General features: G+C 49.4%; 3 protein-coding genes; 2 read left to right on the top strand and 1 right to left on the bottom strand.

Moving 5' to 3' along the window:
• Positions 1–835: 835 nt before the first annotated feature.
• On the top strand, positions 836–3,118 carry GSTUM_00009415001 (uncharacterized protein; the record flags this gene model as incomplete). The annotated part of the gene is made up of 5 exons (XM_002840683.1): positions 836–1,043; positions 1,123–1,256; positions 1,333–1,409; positions 1,499–1,947; positions 2,007–3,118. 5 exons carry the CDS (start codon positions 836–838, stop codon positions 3,116–3,118), a joined length of 1,980 nt encoding a protein of 659 aa, XP_002840729.1.
• A 1,611-nt stretch (positions 3,119–4,729) lies between these two features.
• On the top strand, positions 4,730–5,813 carry GSTUM_00009414001 (uncharacterized protein). XM_002840682.2 has 3 exons: positions 4,730–4,809; positions 4,865–5,287; positions 5,333–5,813. The coding sequence occupies exons 1-3, from the start codon at positions 4,778–4,780 to the stop codon at positions 5,430–5,432; spliced, it is 555 nt and encodes a 184-aa protein (XP_002840728.1). The 5' UTR covers positions 4,730–4,777; the 3' UTR covers positions 5,433–5,813.
• Positions 5,814–15,084: 9,271 nt separating this feature from the next.
• Positions 15,085–17,122, bottom strand: GSTUM_00009412001 (uncharacterized protein). XM_002840681.2 has 3 exons: positions 16,488–17,122; positions 15,617–15,962; positions 15,085–15,484 (listed from the first exon to the last, which is right to left on the bottom strand). The coding sequence occupies exons 1-3, from the start codon at positions 16,740–16,742 to the stop codon at positions 15,348–15,350; spliced, it is 738 nt and encodes a 245-aa protein (XP_002840727.1). The 5' UTR covers positions 16,743–17,122; the 3' UTR covers positions 15,085–15,347.
• Between the last annotated feature and the right edge of the window lie 444 nt (positions 17,123–17,566).

Below are 17,566 nucleotides of genomic sequence, written 5' to 3'. Positions count from 1 at the left end.
TCCCTTATTTCTACGTAATTGTACATAGTCTTTAAAGCTCTGCGTAAAATTATTTTCGGGGGAAACACTATCTCCCGGGGCAGAGAAAAGCAAGCTCTCCTTACCTTTCCTAGATCACGGCAGTACCCGCCTGTCCGCTGTCCGTCCACCTGCGCCCGCCCCATCACTACCACGTTCGCTTACGGTAAAATTTACAGTACTAACACACCTGCCTGTCTGCCCGCCAAGGTATGCACGTTAGACTAACAGGTTCGAAAAAGTGCCCTGTCAGCCCGAATCCATAAATAAAAGCCCAGAAACGCGGCTCTCACTTTTCACCTCCTTCCTCTCCGTCAGTGTGGTTGCTCTCGGGAAAAAGAAAAGAAAGGAAAAGAGGACGAAAAAAAAGAAAAGAAAAAAAAGGTCACCTACCGTGCCATACCCGCGCAATACCGGTAGTGGTAGGCTTGGGTGATTAGCGGCCGGGACACATCGTCTCAAACCCTCGAAACCCTCCCCTTACTCACTCCCCCTCCCCACTCTATCGTATCGTATCGTGCGTGTTATCTACTCATCCCGCTTCATTTCTTCTTTCTCTCCCTTCGCTGCGGTTGCTCGCTCGCTCGCTTCACCCCGTGTTTAATACCAGAGCTGGCCTTAAATCGGAACGGAGTGATCTCGAAATTGATTTTTTACAAAGCTCGAAAGGGATGGCATCAGAGATGCTGTTCGCGTTGCTAAGTATGCCCGCTTCTTCCTATCTCTCTGGTGTAAGTGAAACGTGGCCGGAATTTGGATTAAGCTGATGTGCGGTTATCGGTTAGGACGCGATGCTGAAGATCCTGATGATGGTGGTATGTCCTTTCAAAGTCAAACTGGAGAGAAAGAGGTGGTGGCTGACTTGGATGGTGTAGACGTCACGGACCCCGGCGAATCCGAAATCATCTCTTCGTGGGCCCTTTTCATTCAAGTCACATTGTTGATATTGGCGCTATTTTGTAGTTATTATTTGCAGTTGAAGAAGATTCAGGCAGTGCACGAGACTGTTATTTCTATTTTTGCTGGTAAGTTTGTTTCCACCCCCCCCCCCTACCTCCTTCGGGGGCGAACTGGTGGAGCTAATGGAGGGGCGGTTTTGGGTAGGAATGTTTGTGGGGTTGATTATTAGGCTTACCTCATCCGAGCATTTGCAGAGCTTGGTTAAGTTTGATTATCAGATTTTCTTTAATGTGCTGCTACCACCGATTATTTTGAACTCGGGGTATGAGCTTCATCAGGTATCTTTTCACCCCTCCACTTCTGAAGGGGATGATGGGGTGGGTGCTAACGCTGGGGGTGATGGTGACGGGGTAGGCGAATTTCTTTCGGAATCTAGGTTCTATATTGACGTTTGCCTTTGCTGGAACCTTCATTTCGGCGGTAGTCCTTGGGTATGTTGCGATGATTAGCCTTCCCTTCTTTTGCGCCCTGGCGGTGGTGGTGGTGAGGATAAAGCTGAGTGGGGGTGGGGATGTTCTAGGGTCATATTGTTCATCTGGTCCTATGGACCCTTTGAAGCGCTCGAGATTTCGTTCGTTGAAGCGATCGGTGTTGGCGCGACGCTTTCTGCTACCGATCCCGTTACGATCCTCGCCATCTTCAACACCTACAAAGTGGACCCAAAGCTTTACACGGTAATCTTCGGAGAGAGTATTCTCAATGATGCCGTGGCTATTGTCATGTTCGAGACTGCGCAGCGATTTCACGGGGAGAACAAGGGCCCTGCCAGTATTGGGAGCTTGTTCAGGGGTATTGGGATTTTCTTCCTGGTGTTTACCGTTAGTTTGATGATTGGCGTTTTTATCGGGATCGGAACGGCATTGCTGTTGAAGCATACGTATATACGGAGATTTCCGAAGATTGAGAGCTGTCTTATCCTTTTGGTGGCTTACGCCTCATATCTTTTCTCCAATGGTTGTCACATGTCCGGTAAGGGTCATTTTCTGGTTTAACCGAGTCGGCGTGGGGCTGACGAGAGGTCAATATAGGAATTGTGTCTTTGCTGTTCTGCGGGATCACACTCAAGCATTACGCATATTATAATATGTCTCGCCGCACGCAGCTAACTACAAAGTACCTCTTTCAAGTCCTGGCGCAGCTTTCTGAGAATTTTATCTTTATCTACCTTGGACTGTCACTTTTCACAGAGACACAGCTTGTCTTCCGCCCCGCGTTTATTATAGTGACTGTTATTGGAATCTGCGTGGCTCGTTGGGCGGCTGTCTTCCCGCTTTCTAAACTCATCAACTTTGTCATCCGTTACCGTGCACAGGCGCGGGGGCGTACCGTAGCCGATGAGCTCCCCCACAGCTACCAGGCTATGTTATTCTGGGCCGGTCTTCGCGGGGCTGTAGGTGTCGCCCTCGCCGCTGGCATAACCGGAGAAAACGGAAACTCCCTTAGGGCAACCGTGCTAGTGGTAGTAGTCCTCACAGTCATCGTCTTTGGCGGCACAACCGCAAGAATGCTAGAAATCCTCGGTATCCGAACCGGCGTGGTCGAGGAAATTGACAGCGACGACGAATTCGACATTGAGAACGTCGGCGCCTATTACAAGAGTTCCCGGGGTGGAATGGGCCCGGTGGGTCTCCCGCTATCCACTGTTCCCAGGGAAGACAGGAGCGGTGGTGCCATCTCCACGGGAGGAATCTATGGAAACTCACCAACTCCTCCAGATAGGCCGAATTCCGGCATGAGCGGACGAAGAAACAGTCAGCGAAATCGCCCAGAACAGGACATACTCGGTGCGTCAGGTGGAAGTGGCGGCAACGACAGCGACTACATTGATGATGACGACGATGGCCTTCCACCCATGAACCCTCGGCAGAAGAACATCTCCATGGCAAGAGGCAGCAGCCATAACGGTGGAAATGACGAGGGAAGTGGCAGCTCCCACCACACACAACACGATAGTAATAGCAGTGGTAATGGAGGAGGGGGAACAGCAGCCTCCGGAGCACTAGGTCAATTAGCCGGCATGTTCGGCGGCTCGGACGACCAGGCCGAATGGTTTAGGAAGATTGACGAGGGCTATATCAAACCGAAGTTGCTGCTGGATCCTGGCAAAGGGAATGGAAACGGGGGTGGGTTTGGAGTTTAAATTCACTTGACATTTTCAGTTTTTTCTCTCTCTCTCTTCGATTCGGAAGACTGTTCATATATAGCATCTTTTTTCTTCTTCTTTTCAGGGTTTTTTTTTCTTCTCTTTAGTTTGGGTTTCTCTTTCTATTTTTCTTTTTCTTTACACGGGTTGGGGGGGGGGGAATAATGGTAGAACCGGATGGAGAAATGTTTGGGATCCTTGGCGTGTGGACTCGATTGAGTCATATCTGGCGGCCCGACGGTGACCGTGAATTATCGGTGTAATGTTACAATTTGTGCTGTGAGGAGTAGAGAAATTGAGGGGAAGGCATTGTTGGTTGATTGTCTAAAGGATAGAAATGAAAAGCCCCGCTATAAGGAAAGCGGGGAAAGAGCACAAATGTGAATGTGAGCAAGCTTGCGTATGTAAGAAGGCGCTCGCTTCTATAGCACTATAACTGTAGTCTGTGTATTCAGAGTCTCCATGAACTCGGAGTCAAATGCTAGAGCGGCAGTCTAGAATAGAGTGGACCATCCCAAAAAGTACATGATAGAGACTTCCGGCTAAGCGGTAGCCCCCCCTCTCCATACCCCTTGAGCCAATACCCCCCGTGATGCTGCTTCTCCCCGGCTTCCCTGATCCTTTCCGTATCCGCCCACTCAGGCTCAGGTCGAGAAACCCCTTCTGACGCTCTTCGTTCCTGCTACTCGAGTGGCAGTCGTAGAAACAATAACCAGCATCCCAGCAACTCCTGGGCCGGCGTCTTCCGGACCCTCCCCGCGATATCCTTGACAACAGGATCCAAAGCAACGTCGGAGAACTTTGTCGACGGCGCCAGTGAGGAATATATCTTCCCGACCGTGCTCACCCTCGAGCAACTCGTGGTTGACACAATATGGGTTCGACTCGATCTGACTGATCACGGGTTTGATTGACATGACAGCCCATTCGGTTGCTTCGGGTTGGGTGGGGTTCGAAGCGCCGATATTGCTGCACAGGTCTTCCTCCTTCAGTTCCACCATAGCGCTACAAGCGCTCTTCACGGCCCTGCTGGTGGTGTTGTAGACCTGTAACCAGGCTGTACCGGTGCCGAATGCCAGACATGGAGTTTCGGCTCGGGGGGTGGAGGCCAGTGCTCCTAGCCGTCCCGTCCGACTGCCGTCGACTAAAATTGGTCAATGCACCCAATGCCACCCAGTAAGACACACACTAGTTCTACAATAAGTTAAAACAAAAATAAGGTAAAACAAATAAATAAATTTGAAATCCCTAATGGGGTGATATTGTATCCATAAAAGGAAACCCAGGACTGGACGACTGGAACCGCTGGGTGGAGGTGGAGTGTGGGTGGGAATTTTTGGGACTATGTTGGGAGATGGTGATCACTATTGTAATACTGGGGGTATCCGGAATTCGAAACCTTGATGGAGATACGCCAGTATGATAATAATATATCGTATATGTTTAGAGCCGAGTGATTGGCCAGTGAAGTCTTGACCTGATTACAACAAGTACGGGTAAGCACGGACTACGAGTACGAGTAGACTATGCATGGAGTCTTGGCGATCTACGGTTCCGTTTGAGCCTCACTCAATTTTGACCTCAACGTTTGCTCAACGACATCCCCCAAAAGAAAGAAGTGCCGCCATAGATTGTAATCGCAACTAATATCAAAAAATGGTCCGCAAACTCAAACACCATGAGCAGAAGTAATTCCCCTCATCCCCCACATCCTCAATTCATGATAGCTAACCCCTCAGCTAGACTTCTCCGAAAAGTCGACTTTCTGACCTGGAAGTCCGACTCCTCCCACCGCGCCCACGACGTCATGCGCCGCTACCACATCCAAGACCCAAACACCTACACAAAGTACAACAAGATATGCGGCAGCATCCGCCACCTAGCGCACAAGCTCGCACTACTAGACCCCACCGACCCAGTCCGTCGAAAGCACGAAAAGTTGCTATTAGAAAAGCTGCACTCGATGGGGATATTGCCGCAGGGGGCCAAGATGAGCGATGTGGAGAATAAGGTTACCGTCGCCGCCTTCTGTCGCAGGAGGTTACCGGTCGTGATGACGAGGCTAAGGATGTGTGAGACTGTTCACACTGGTGTGAGGTTTGTGGAGCAGGGGCATATTAGAGTTGGACCGGAGGTCGTGGTTGATCCGGCGTATTTGGTTACCAGGTATGGTTTCTTTTCTTTTTCGTGGGGCGGTGCTGATTTGGGTAGGAATATGGAGGACTTTGTCACGTGGGTGGATTCCTCGAAGATTAAGAGGACTATTATGAAGTATAGGGATACGGTGGATGACTTTGATTTGCTCTCCTAGGGAGTGGGTGTGTAATATACTCGGTTGGGGCTTAAAAGTTTAGTTGTGGGTTTGATGTTTTTGCTTCCTGGATGTCAAAGCTGGCTGTGGTTGGTCATGCCCAGTATCTTGGTGGTGCTCCTTGATGCTTGCGTGATCTCATCCTGGCCTGTTTCTGTAGGCATAGGAACCTGAATTCTACCCTGCATCAATGTGTGATGGCCGGTGAAAACCAATGGTGAAAACGCCAATCATGATCTACCAGTTATCGCATATCCCCAAGCTTCGTTCAATAGCCCGTCGCTATCCGTTGCTATACGAACAAAGTACACAAAACACCCTTCCCGCCCTTTTCCATCCTAGCCGGCCACGCCGCGTTGGAATACCATTTCGTATTCCAAACTCTCGACAGGCATACAGTACAAGCACCCATTCCTATTATGGAAAACAGACAAATCCCCGAATCCCCACGATGCGCACTTGGGAACAAGTTTCCTGGTATGTGAGGGGTTGTCGCATCACGGCAGACATGGGATGAAGCGAAACGGTTGCTCTCCAGAGTATCATACTTGGTTCTCCGATTATTATTGTTTTTTTACGCGCACTATCTCGTGAAAGGAATAGGAATTTTAGCTCTTGCATGCGTCTGGTCCTCTCACTACTCCCCAACGCACGCATGGGGATATACTGTTTACCACTCCTGTAGGTATGATCACATCATACACCGGCGCGCACACATGTATCCAAGAAGGACAATGTCTTGATATATATAAGGGGGACCAGACACGAAAAGTGGTGATAAAAAAGCCTTGGTGTTGAGGTCTTCCCAATCAGGAAATAAATTTCAATTACTGGAGGTTGTAGCAGAGATGGAGGATGTCATAACTATAAGCTTTGATATTTTCTTTTTATAGGCTATAATATTTCACCTACCTTTCGTGTGCAATTTTATCTCATCTTACGGTAGCCTATAATGCTCCTACTCTATCTCTTTCTTTGCGCTCCAAGCTCATTCATTGTACCTGTTTTTCTCATCCTTTTCCTTTCATGCTTTTAGTTACCTTAGACTGCAATATTATTACCTTCAAGCCTTAAACTACCCCGGACTGTAAGTTGATAGAGAGCTGCACAGTTTCTTTAAACTTCAACAGTATGTTAAGCTACGAAATACTGTGAAGCGGACAAGCTTGAGCCACAAAAAAAAAAAAAAAAATGTGGAGCCACAAAAATGTTATGTTGAGCCACAACCTTGGCACGAGTATCAGTACCAGTCACGGTGTGTGGAAATTTATGAGCTTGTGCGGATCATGCGCTAGAGTTTGTCCACTCGCTCTGCTCATGATTGAATGGTATGCCGAGAAGTTATAAATCCAGCTTCCTGCCTACTGGATCCACCTTGCCGCTCTCTCGGAAAGTGCATCGCTCACACCCTCCCACACTACGATACTCGAACCCTTCCCGCCCCGCGACCTCCAACGCGCGCAGCAAAAGCCCCCCGATTTCACACCTCTACCGCTATCACACCTCAGCTAGCGTGTACCATAACTGTATCATAAATTCATACTATAGGGCTTTCACAAAACCGACACGGACAAAAGCAATCCACCCGAGTGACAAGTTGTGATCAGCAGAACGAGTGATAATTCGTTCATATACACGGACGGGGTGAGATGGGCGGCGGAAAGGACGCTTCGAAGTCACCTGCTGGACAAAGAACTGCCTCTTGGGTAAAAAAAATAAAAAAAATAAAAAAAATGGATACGGGTGTGTATATATCTCCCCCCTCCCTCCAAGCCCATCCCGGATCACATCGTACCGACCATTCAGTCAATCAGCCAGCCAGCCGGCCAGCCAGCCAGTTCAGTAAACCACAATCACCGCTCTAGGAGAACAATAAGAATAGAATAGGATGGAGTGAACAATGCAATGAAGGGGAGAGAGAATATCATATCTCGGGGGGGGCGGGGAAGGAGCGGGTGTGCGGCCATGCTCGTTGTATGATAAACCTGTATCGTAATCCGTAACAACCGCTTATCGGGAACAAAAGGGGAAGGGTGGGGGAGAAGAAGATCTACAATAGCACATGTTCTCAAGAATCCTTCCCGCCGGAAAGAACCAGAACCAGGACCAGAACCAGACAGACACCCGGATAAAGCAAACGGGGGGAAGAAGAACCCATCCACCCACCGCGGAAAGTATAGTACCTTATCGTAATAATGATAATTATTTTCAAGAACTCTACGAACGGCACTTGCCGCTTTTTTTTTTTTTTTTTTTTTTTTACCCGCTTGCAAACAGAATTTGCCAGTACCGGTGCCTAGCTAGCTACTATAGCTATCGTAGCTATAGTAGCTAGCTCCCTTCTCGCGGGCAAAGACCGATTTCCCGGGGAGAGCGGGACGGTGGTCCACCCCTCTATATTGGAGTTCGTTGCGCGCGCGGAAGGCGATACGTATACTTTCCATACCTGGTCCGACGTATATCGTGCGCTGGTAGGGGAAGAAAAAGGAGGGAGGGAAACACAACATGTACAATCACAATTCATCACTCGGGGATGGCACCCGGACCATTCCTTGGAAGGGGAGCAAATCGTGTCGGATGGTGACCTATCCCACCACACGCCAACCCACCATAGATAAGCTGCTCGTTTGTCTTATTCTATTCCATTTTATTCAATCTTTCTCCATTTCTCGCCACTCGTTCACCCTCGGGGGTCCGGGCAAAGGGATGTTATATCCGGTCCCGTTTTCGTCTCTGCATCCCCTCTGGACGGATGGTTTTGACTCACTCCGTATTGCGTGGTCATACCGGGCTCTTATGAGTGGTACATAGAAGATATATATCATCTTCCCTGCTTGAGATTTTTTCTTTTTCTCTTTTTTCTTACATTTTTTCTTCCTTTTTCTCTTCTTCTCCCTATCATATGATAAACTGTGCAGGGGGTAAGAATCTTGCGAATGGATTTGTTACGGGGGTATATGCTCTTTGTCAGGACCTGTCAGCTGGATGCTTGTCACAGACAACAAGTTTCCCGAGCACAGGGAGTGAACAGATGTATGCCTAATTGTCTGTGCGCACCGGTAGGCCAATACAAAATTCGAAGTCGAATACTCGGGTTCATGTTGCTTATATAGCAAGTACTCGTAGCGGGCAAGAGGTATCCGGAAACGGGGATTTGAAAAATATATAGCAAAAGACCCGCACGTAATACAGAATCTGGACTCGTATTATCGAATACTTCCCGCTTGCTACGAGTCGCTATGATGACAGCATTTGAGCCAGGATAACATGGTAAGGTTAATTGAGCATGAGGGGTTTTTCTCACTCAATCATTCATCTGTTCATTTCTGGGGAGTGGACGAGTGGGGGAGGGAGTTGCGGTACGGCAAGCTGTCACGGTGGGCGTTGTACATCAGGTACCAGCTTCCTTCTCTCTCGCATTTCCCACGCCATCCTGAGATACACTATCCCAAAGCACCGTAGATACCATGGCAAAAATTCGGGTTCATAGTTTAATTCGACATAATATGACATCTCACTTACGATAACTGCACCCTCCCCTTATCTTCCCTCCCTTACTTCTATCCGAATATTCTTTGATACATCCAGTCAGCAGAGCAAAACAACCAACTGTTGCTAGGCTAGGTTAGGCCGGGCTAGGCTTGCTAGACAGGGAGCCCTTCCTTTCCGCTGTGCCCTCCCTCCCTCCCATTCCTTTCTTTCCCCTTGTGCCTCTATGGAGCATGATAGGATAATGTCTCGAGTATATAGTAATGAATCATATGCAAACCTTACCGAGCGCAAACATGGGTACTGCACAGCGCAACAACGAACCAACGGATGCGCTCATCCCAATTCCATGCTCATCCCAATTTCCCGCGCCATCGCATCTTTCTCACTCCCGTCCCGCCCCCGAGGATAGAATGGAGGGGAGGAAGGAAAGAAGGACGAGCATGATCCGCGCTCGGGCCATTTGCAAATCCATCCACCCATTTATTCATTTGCTCAAATCACCCTAGTTGGTTAATTTGCTTGGTTGGTCTCGCTCTGTTGCTCTCTAGTTCCCGCCGCCTCCCTCCCTGCTCATCCTGTCATTACCCCGTCCTCCGTCTCCATCCCTGCAGCATTCACGGCGCAAGAAGTTTATCCCCGCAGTGTTGCTATATGAAAACATCTGGTTCGTCGTCTTTGCCTTTTCCCGGGTCAAGGGAGCGGGGCGCTTGCATGCGTACGTGCGTGACATGAGCTCCTTCCACTCCTAATGCTCCACTTCACCGCATCCAGCTAGGGCTGATATGGCACTACGCTCTAGGACTGGGTGGATCGCGTCATTACCTCGCCGAACCTATCGGAGGTGAAGTTGCGATAATTGGGACGTGAGTGAGGGCGTATGAAAAGGTCATGCCTGACCTTGTCAAGGAAGCCCACCAATAACTGTAGTTCGATCCGCAAAAAGCTAGGAATGAAAGAATAAAGGACGGCGAGAAATTAGGTGGATATTTTCCATGATGGGGTGGGTAGGATCTCGTATCCCTGGTTTCTTGGTAGGTGAAAGTATCGGATCGGTTAGTGGGATCTTCCCCCCCCCCCTCAGCTCTTACCTATTGAGCGTACGAATCCCATCTCATTTCTAGCGAGTTGTTGGGAATAGTTCAGTTGAGCGATTTTGGGCTCGAGAGCTTGAACTCCTTCTTCCAATGCTGGGCCTCCTCTGCCACTAGCTCGGCCATGAGCTTGGCCACGACAGGGGCGTCACATTTAGGATATAGGATGCTTTGCCACAATCGCATTCTCAGCGGTGAAATCACTCGCTGATCACGAGACATCTCACTAACCGTCTAATTTGGTTTGCCCGCACAGTGCCTCCCACACCCCCAGACCAGGGAAGCTACACACTATTACCCTGTTGTGCCCTGCCCTGTTTTCCAGTAGCAATCACCTTCGGCAATCTCAGCTCCCAAAGGTTCCTTGGAACCAACACAGTGATATTCCTGAGATCTGTGAGGCCAGGGTAAAGAGCTGAGGTGGGGGTTTGGAAGGGGGTGGGGATTGTGGAGGGTGTGGATAGGTCTGCGGGAATGTTTTTCTGCATGTGGAAATTTCACCGCGTGCTGCTGCTGCTGCTAGCAGTCTAATGAGAAGGCAAGGTCAGGCGAAGGCAACGACGGGATGGGATGTGTGCTGATCAATGGAGGCTGCGATTGCCCCGAGGTGTATCATATCGTGTCGTCGTCGACGATACACCTCTTAGGAAAGGGAAGAACCAACATGGGTCAACGACAGATATCTGGCGCAAAATGGAGGCACACAAAGCAGGCAGCCAGGTAACGGGGGAAGGGGGGGGGGTGAGAAAGTAGGGGGAATGTTTGAAGAGCTGCAAAGTAATTGAGTATGATTCTTTTTTTATTTTCGTCCTTTCCGAACAAACTGCCGCACCCTGGTCCCTTTCGCTCTCTCGCTCGAGAACCCAGGTGTATGAGGCAGAAGGCAGGAAAGGAACTCCCGAGCTTCAGATGATAAAGAGGTAACCCGCGTATCGTGTTTCAAAATAAGACAAAAAATGTAAAAGGTCTAGATAACTAGATGAAGGTTGTTGAGGGAGCGAAAGGGGTGTGTGGGGGGAGGGAAGAGAGAGGAAAATGCGGTATCACGACTGATAATATCGGTACCTGTCATCAACCGTCAGTCAGTAAGAGGGAGAAAAAAAAGAAAAAGACTGGTCCAGCACGAATGGTATCCACCCTCCCCGAGTCTTGAGTCTCGACCGATGACGGAAAGCCGTAAACTGCCGCTCTGAACCTACCTTGTGCGTTAGCATCACGGACAGTTGTGCTGTACTCGAGTAACTGTGAATCCCTCTCCCTCTCTTTTTTTTTTTTTTTTTTTTGCCTTCCTTCTTTCCGATTCCCTAGTTACCCATCCATCTGGTTGGTGAATTTTGTCTCTCCGCCGTGGTCAGGTGGCTGGAGTGAAGAGAGGTGATGTTGGTGATGGTGATGATGGTGCTGATGGTGAAAAGAGGGACCGGATAAGGTGGGAGAAGGATATGGAGAGGAAGTTAGTGGGTTTGTTGTTTCTGTAGGAGGAGGATCGGGTATCATACACCTTTGATGTAATACAAATTTCAATGTAACAGTGGTCATAGTCGTTGTCGTAGTTTGTTTTGCTTGCACTTGCAACGAGAGGAACGGAAGTTTCCCACTGCGTAAGTATAGTAAGTAGCACCACCAACCCCACTATTCTGCTAATAACAACGCAACGACAACGGGCTGAGGCATAACGATCCCGTCCAGCTCTGGTCCAATGGTGAATGAATCGAGTGCATCTGTCACCATAACCATGCAGTATTGCTACCCATACTCAGACAACCCAGTACGATGCGCTGTGTCTGAATAGCGCATCGTGAGTTATTGCCTGCCTGTCAGTATACCGGTACTCGTGTATACTTCCAGTTGGCAACTCACCTATAGCCTGACCCACCGCACCATAACCTGCCCATCTCTTTCTTAGTATGATAACTTGATTCCCTCCAACTCTTTCTCCTCCAAAAGCACCCCAAGAGACTGCACCTCTCCCTCTCCTTGTCCACACTTCTCCACCAAAAAAAAACCTTTACAAATCTCGCAGTGCCCTACCAAGTCCACTGGCTGCACCTCCCAACCCCAGCTACACGCACTTTAACCCACCCAAATCGAGTAACCTATCCGGTCGCTTCCTTAACTACTAAGCTAAACCGAGTCCGGCCATTCATCCAATCAAGCGCCACCAAATAATGAATCAGTAGAGTGCAGAAGAAAAAAAATAACCTGAAACGTGACATGTGGAACATGTGAAGTAAGTCAGTGGACAAGTCGACCAAGTACCGGTACCGGGCTTGGTAGACTAACAGACTGACTGACTGATTTTCCTGACAGACAGACAGAACGTCCCCTCATTCCGCTACAATCCGAAAACCTTCTCTCACACACTCTCGCTTCCTTTCTCAGGTTACTCGTAGGGTATCGTTTTCACTTTGAGAAGGAAGGGGGGAATACCGGTACGGTATTTATTCCGGGAGCTATTCGACGTCATTAGCTGACAGTTTCTTTTCTTTTTTTGACGTGGCTGATGTATGATACGGCAGTGACTGCGCGCCGCGTAGCTTCGGTTAGGGATTTTTTTGTCTCTTTTCTTTCTCGTGATAAGTATAGATAGTATACTAGCGCCGTCGTTTGTTGCAAAGCTTTGTGATGGACGGATGAGATGGCGGATGGGGATGGGTAGTGTAGCATGGAGTGAGGGTAGGATGAGATGGGATGGGGGGGAAGGGGGCCGGCCGGGGGTGTTCGGAGGTGAAGATGATGGTAGCGGTTGGTGATGGATCATGATGGATGGACTTTCTTTAAGCGAGCACATCCCGGGCGGTTCACTATAATTCCTTTTTCTAACCAGACTACAAACTACTCTTTACTTACTTGAGTACTAAATTACCGGCGCGTATCGCAACGGTAGCGTAGACTACCGCCGTACCCACTTGCAACTCCTACTTTGTATTATACTCGTAGTTACTTGTGCCAGTACGAGTACAGTACAGTACTGTCCCTTATTACCACCAGCTGCAGCCGTACCACCATACAGCCAGCCAGCAGGCAAGCAGGAACAAGCCTCCACCGAGTGCAACATTGCCTTGCAGTACCGGTGCTTGCCATCCGGAGGACCGTAATCCAACCTCACCTCACCATAACATAGTGGGGAAGGAAGAAGAAAACCATCAGGAGAAAGCCACAACAAAAAAATGTAGCTCAGAAACCTCACAAGGACAATTCCTTCCGGGGCCGAGAAACCAGCGCTACAGTTTCATGGCGGCCATTTGTGGAGCTTTTCGGAGTGTGAATCTTGGCAGCCCAGTCGGTAGTAATAATGAGCAGGTGGGGTCTAGAAGTACTCGAGTACAGGTGCGGTGCGGTGCGGTACTCGAGTACGACGACGACGATGACAAAATCTAGCGAGAGCCAGGTACGAGCACTGTACGAGTACAAGCACAGCGCTCGCGCGGCCGGATCGAAGTCGGTGCGCCGAAACATATTACGGATCCCCAAGTACCGGTAAGGGTACATGGAGATTTCGTGTATGGGCGACAGCCACCCGCATAGGTCTGATATGACATATTTTCGTGCCACCTGAGCGTTAGAGTTGCTGCTCCCTCCAGGAGACCATTCCGGCCCCTCCTGTATGTGATGCTGGCGTCCTGTCGCTTACAGTATAGGAATAGCTCTGGAGCGTAGAATTGGAGATGTAACAGGAGATATCGACGGACCGACGGATTATTCACAAAGCCGACCTATCCTCTGGCGCTCGAGTATATCCTGCCACACGACTCATCTTGGCATCCTCTAGATCACTGCTAGTACAGTACGCGTTTATTGGCTCGCAGATAACTACTCCATGAGGGTGACCGGCTTCAATTCGGCCGCGCGAGTACAGTACTAGAGTACCGGACCAAGATTTGGCGATGAGTGGCTGGGCCATGCTTACCCCACGATTCGACCCCGATTTGGGCCAATCAAGCCATGGGAGCGAGGTGCTCGACCCTCTTTAAAAATTCTCCGGAATGGGAAACGGATATGTTGGATGATCCGCTTATGAATATCGATAGCTTCACGGCGCTGCATTTTTGATGGAACTACCGTAACCCGGGGACACCGCCTCGTAACTCACGCTCCGAGACGTCGAGTGCGAGTGCTCGAGTACAACACCAGCCCATATTTGTCCCTGGTGCCACATGTAGGGGTGTTTGATGAGGCTTAAAGGCGCTTTGTACTAGTACAGTACTGTGTATCCCAGTGATGAGAGCGCACTCCGGTTCGAGTACTATCGGGCTGGAGCAAAGGGGAGTTTGTGGGTATCGTTCGTGCTCGCCCTTGGGCGTGGGTGACCGGGCAGCCAGGGATTCCGGGGGTCTGACCCTTCTATGGACTGCACCCTCACAAGAAATACCGTAAGAGGATGGATGGGTTTGGCATGGAAATTACTAGAAGCTTCGATACCCCCCTAATCCCTGGCTTTCCCGTCACCCCACATCCATACCCGAGTACGAGTACGATGGAGAGGAGAGAGGAGAGAGAGGGGAGAAACTACAGCTAGATACTTGTAACCGATTCCCTCCCCTTGCCGGTACAGTAGGATAAAATGTCTTGACTCCCTCCGACCGAACTCCACTCGCCCTCGTTCCGAATTACATACAATCCCTACGCCCGTTTTTTAGACCGCAATCGCATATAGCACCGGTACTGTATGACATGACGTGATACGGGCATCGTGACTGACCTGCGACAGGCGAGTCGCGTGTGAACTACCGGAACTCGACCGGGCCGGCTTTACTCGTACTCGGGTACCGGTACCTAGTATACAAGTACCGTAAAATCTCGTGCAATCAACCATCTTCTCCAGCCCAGGATAGGTTTGGTTTGACAGGTTACGAGTACAATAACAGAATCAGCGAATACCGGGTCCAACACCTTCTGAGCGCTGGTCTTGTGCCGTGTCAGGAAAACGCTAATCTTTCTTGGGAGATTTTGTCACGGGATCCGGCTAACGGAAATGGTGAATTTTCACGAGATTCTACGGCAGTGCCGGTATATAGTACCGGTGGCACAAGGTGATCTGGCCCCTGTTACGAGTACCAAATAACAGACGTCAGGCCCCACATCTGGGTGGGATAAAACAAGGTACCGAAAGGATAATATACACCCTGTGCATACCAGACACCGAACACCGAACACCGCGACGCCATCCCAAGAAGCACACCCCAAAAAGTTGCAGCGCCCGCAAGCCCTTACGGTACGAGTAGGCATCCTGTGGAGTGTTTTTTTATCTTATTTTGATAGTGATATTTGCTACGCCGTGCAATGGAAAAAGGCTAGCACGCGTTTAATTAAATCTATACCATTTGGAGTGTTATATCTCCTCCAGACCGTCCAGATCGTCAATCACAGGAAAATCCCCAACCTCAATGCGATCAGGTCTCACAAAGGACCCATGCTTGGCCTCGCACTTGAAGTAGAACTTGCCCTGGATAGATCCGTCGTTCCTCCCTGCGACACGGAAACAAAGTCAACTTCTAGAAGGAAATAATGTGCGCGTGTCCCACTTTTCTCCCATGTTGTGTGGATGTGGCACTAGAAAACTGAGGGGGAAAGAGAGGAAGAAGGGGAATTTGTATTTACCTGTTGGCTCGTCTGTCTCTACGCCAACCCATACTCCACCATTAGGAATCTCATTGACCTCCCCAACGTACCTGATCGTACCTCTGCGATCTAGATCCGATGCTCCAACCCGACATCTAGCACCTACCACTATCTTTCTAGCGCCCACCTCGTCATACTGCCTCCTCAGCTCCATCCGATCCTTCTCCTCCTTATCCGGGTCGAACCGGCCGAGCTTATTTCGCTTCTTCCAAGCAAGGACGCTGTCCTGGAGCTTATCGTACTCCTCCTCCGGCATCACATACTTCTCAATGCTAGTAGTATCCACGAAATTGGGGCGAGCTGCGAGCGGACGCGAATCCGCAACCTATTGGCGTATATATGAAACAAATGTCAGAAAACGGCGCGCCAAATCGGAATGTTTGCTTTTCCCATCTGTCCCGTTGGCTCCATTTCTCATTTTTCTCTCCTTCTGAGACAACGGGAAGCAAGGGTAGTAGGTTGCGTGACAACCGGAGTGAGGTGCCTTTTTCTTTTCGGCGTATAAAAAGGAACACCGTGCACAAGACAAAGTAGCAGATAGTCAAGGAAAAATCGAAAAATAAGTGGTTACGGTCAGGGGGCAGTCGTGGGAGTAAGGGAAAAAGCAAAAGAATGGATAAGATCTTGTGTGAAAAGTAGAGGGATAAAAAAAAAAGCAACTATGGGCGATTGGGATGGAAAGTGTAGACGAGAAAAATATGCAGTGCGTCCGCGAGGTTATACTCGGCAGACGCAGGGTAGCAGGGTAGCATCGAAAAAGGAGGGAGCAACTAGAATACCTCTCAAAGGTGGCGGATCGGCAAGTGGGAAGTGGGAAAAAAGCATAATGGATTGGAGAGGGCCATCATACGTGTAGTTCAACGTAAGGCTGAAGAGGAAAGGCTGCTATCTGCGTGTGTTCCTCGTCATGGCTCGAGATGGGTATAGGCTGGGGAGCATGTGGCACGCGCAGCGTGAGTTGCTGTGAAGGCGGAGGGATGCCAGTGACGGGTTCAAGCTTATTCTTGAGCTCAGAAATGGTCCACGAGGGGGTGACACGGCGCTCGGAAGCAGCGTTATCAGACGTGACTCTGATCGGAATATCTGCAGTAGTTGAAAAACTCATTGGATCTGGATATTCGTTGCCCCTGTCTCTCGTTGCCGTCTGGTACCGGCGATGTGACGATGAGGTTGTTTTTCGGTTCGTTGGAGGGGGAAGAAGAAAAAAAAGGAAGTGTTGTTTCTGTCTTCTTCCGTGGTGTTCCGTTTGTTGCAGTTTTTGCCCTAGCTCGTGCCTGAGTTTGTTGTATATGCACTTGAGTTAATGCTTGAATGTGCCGGCAATTGTTACCTGTTGGCAGGCCAAAGGTCGAGAAGAAGAAGAATTGTCGAGAAACTGGAAGCTAGGGATGGGGTGTGAATAGTGACTTGGGGCATGTAGTAGAGGGAGAATTGCGGACAGGGTGCTAAGCTTGTTCCGAGGAACGGGAGAGAGGGAAGAGGGGCCCTGGAGGGTAACTTAACGATCGTACGAGGTTCAATGTGGGGCTTTTGTGTGCAACCGGGAAATGCCATGATGTAACTCGTGGAAAAAGAGAAACTTATCACAAAAGGAATTATTTATGCCAAGTTTTTGACCTTAAAATTTTTTTTTCCTTTCCACTTTGTTGCTCAAGTTTTCCCCTAGGCACAAGTATGATAGGGTATGATAGCGTAAAAACTCTTGGAATCCGCCATCTCCGCCAGCCCTGTAATCTCCAGATCCGGAGATAGGGGATCCTGAGAAGGGTTAGCGTCTCATTGACACGAAATAAGACACCCCCTGTGCTGGATCTTATTAACCCGTTTTCGCGATTCTACAATATCGACCTGCCAAAACTAAACCTATCTCGGGTTGACGCGCCGAGCCTGCTGATGATCTGATAGTGGATTTCAAGGGTTTTCACGGTA

The sequence above is a fragment of the Tuber melanosporum genome (genome assembly GCF_000151645.1).
Source record: "Tuber melanosporum whole genome shotgun sequence assembly, scaffold_57, strain Mel28".
Taxonomy (NCBI): domain Eukaryota; kingdom Fungi; phylum Ascomycota; class Pezizomycetes; order Pezizales; family Tuberaceae; genus Tuber; species Tuber melanosporum.
The sequence above is the reverse complement of the archived record's forward strand: the minus strand, read 5'-3'. Positions and strand labels throughout refer to the sequence as shown.

Bases quoted from the DNA above. Each gene is read 5' to 3' on its own strand.
- GSTUM_00009414001 (XM_002840682.2), top strand. From the start codon at position 4,778: ATGGTCCGCAAACTCAAACACCATGAGCAGAA. The intron at 4,810-4,864 runs GTAATTCCCCTC...CCCCTCAGCTAG, and splicing joins CTCAAACACCATGAGCAGAA to ACTTCTCCGAAAAGTCGACT. The intron at 5,288-5,332 runs GTATGGTTTCTT...TGATTTGGGTAG, and splicing joins CCGGCGTATTTGGTTACCAG to GAATATGGAGGACTTTGTCA.
- GSTUM_00009412001 (XM_002840681.2), bottom strand. From the start codon at position 16,742: ATGAGTTTTTCAACTACTGCAGATATTCCGATCAGAGTCACGTCTGAT. The intron at 15,963-16,487 runs GTATGATGGCCC...ATACGCCAATAG, and splicing joins AGCCTTACGTTGAACTACAC to GTTGCGGATTCGCGTCCGCT. The intron at 15,485-15,616 runs GTAAATACAAAT...TCCGTGTCGCAG, and splicing joins AGAGACAGACGAGCCAACAG to GGAGGAACGACGGATCTATC.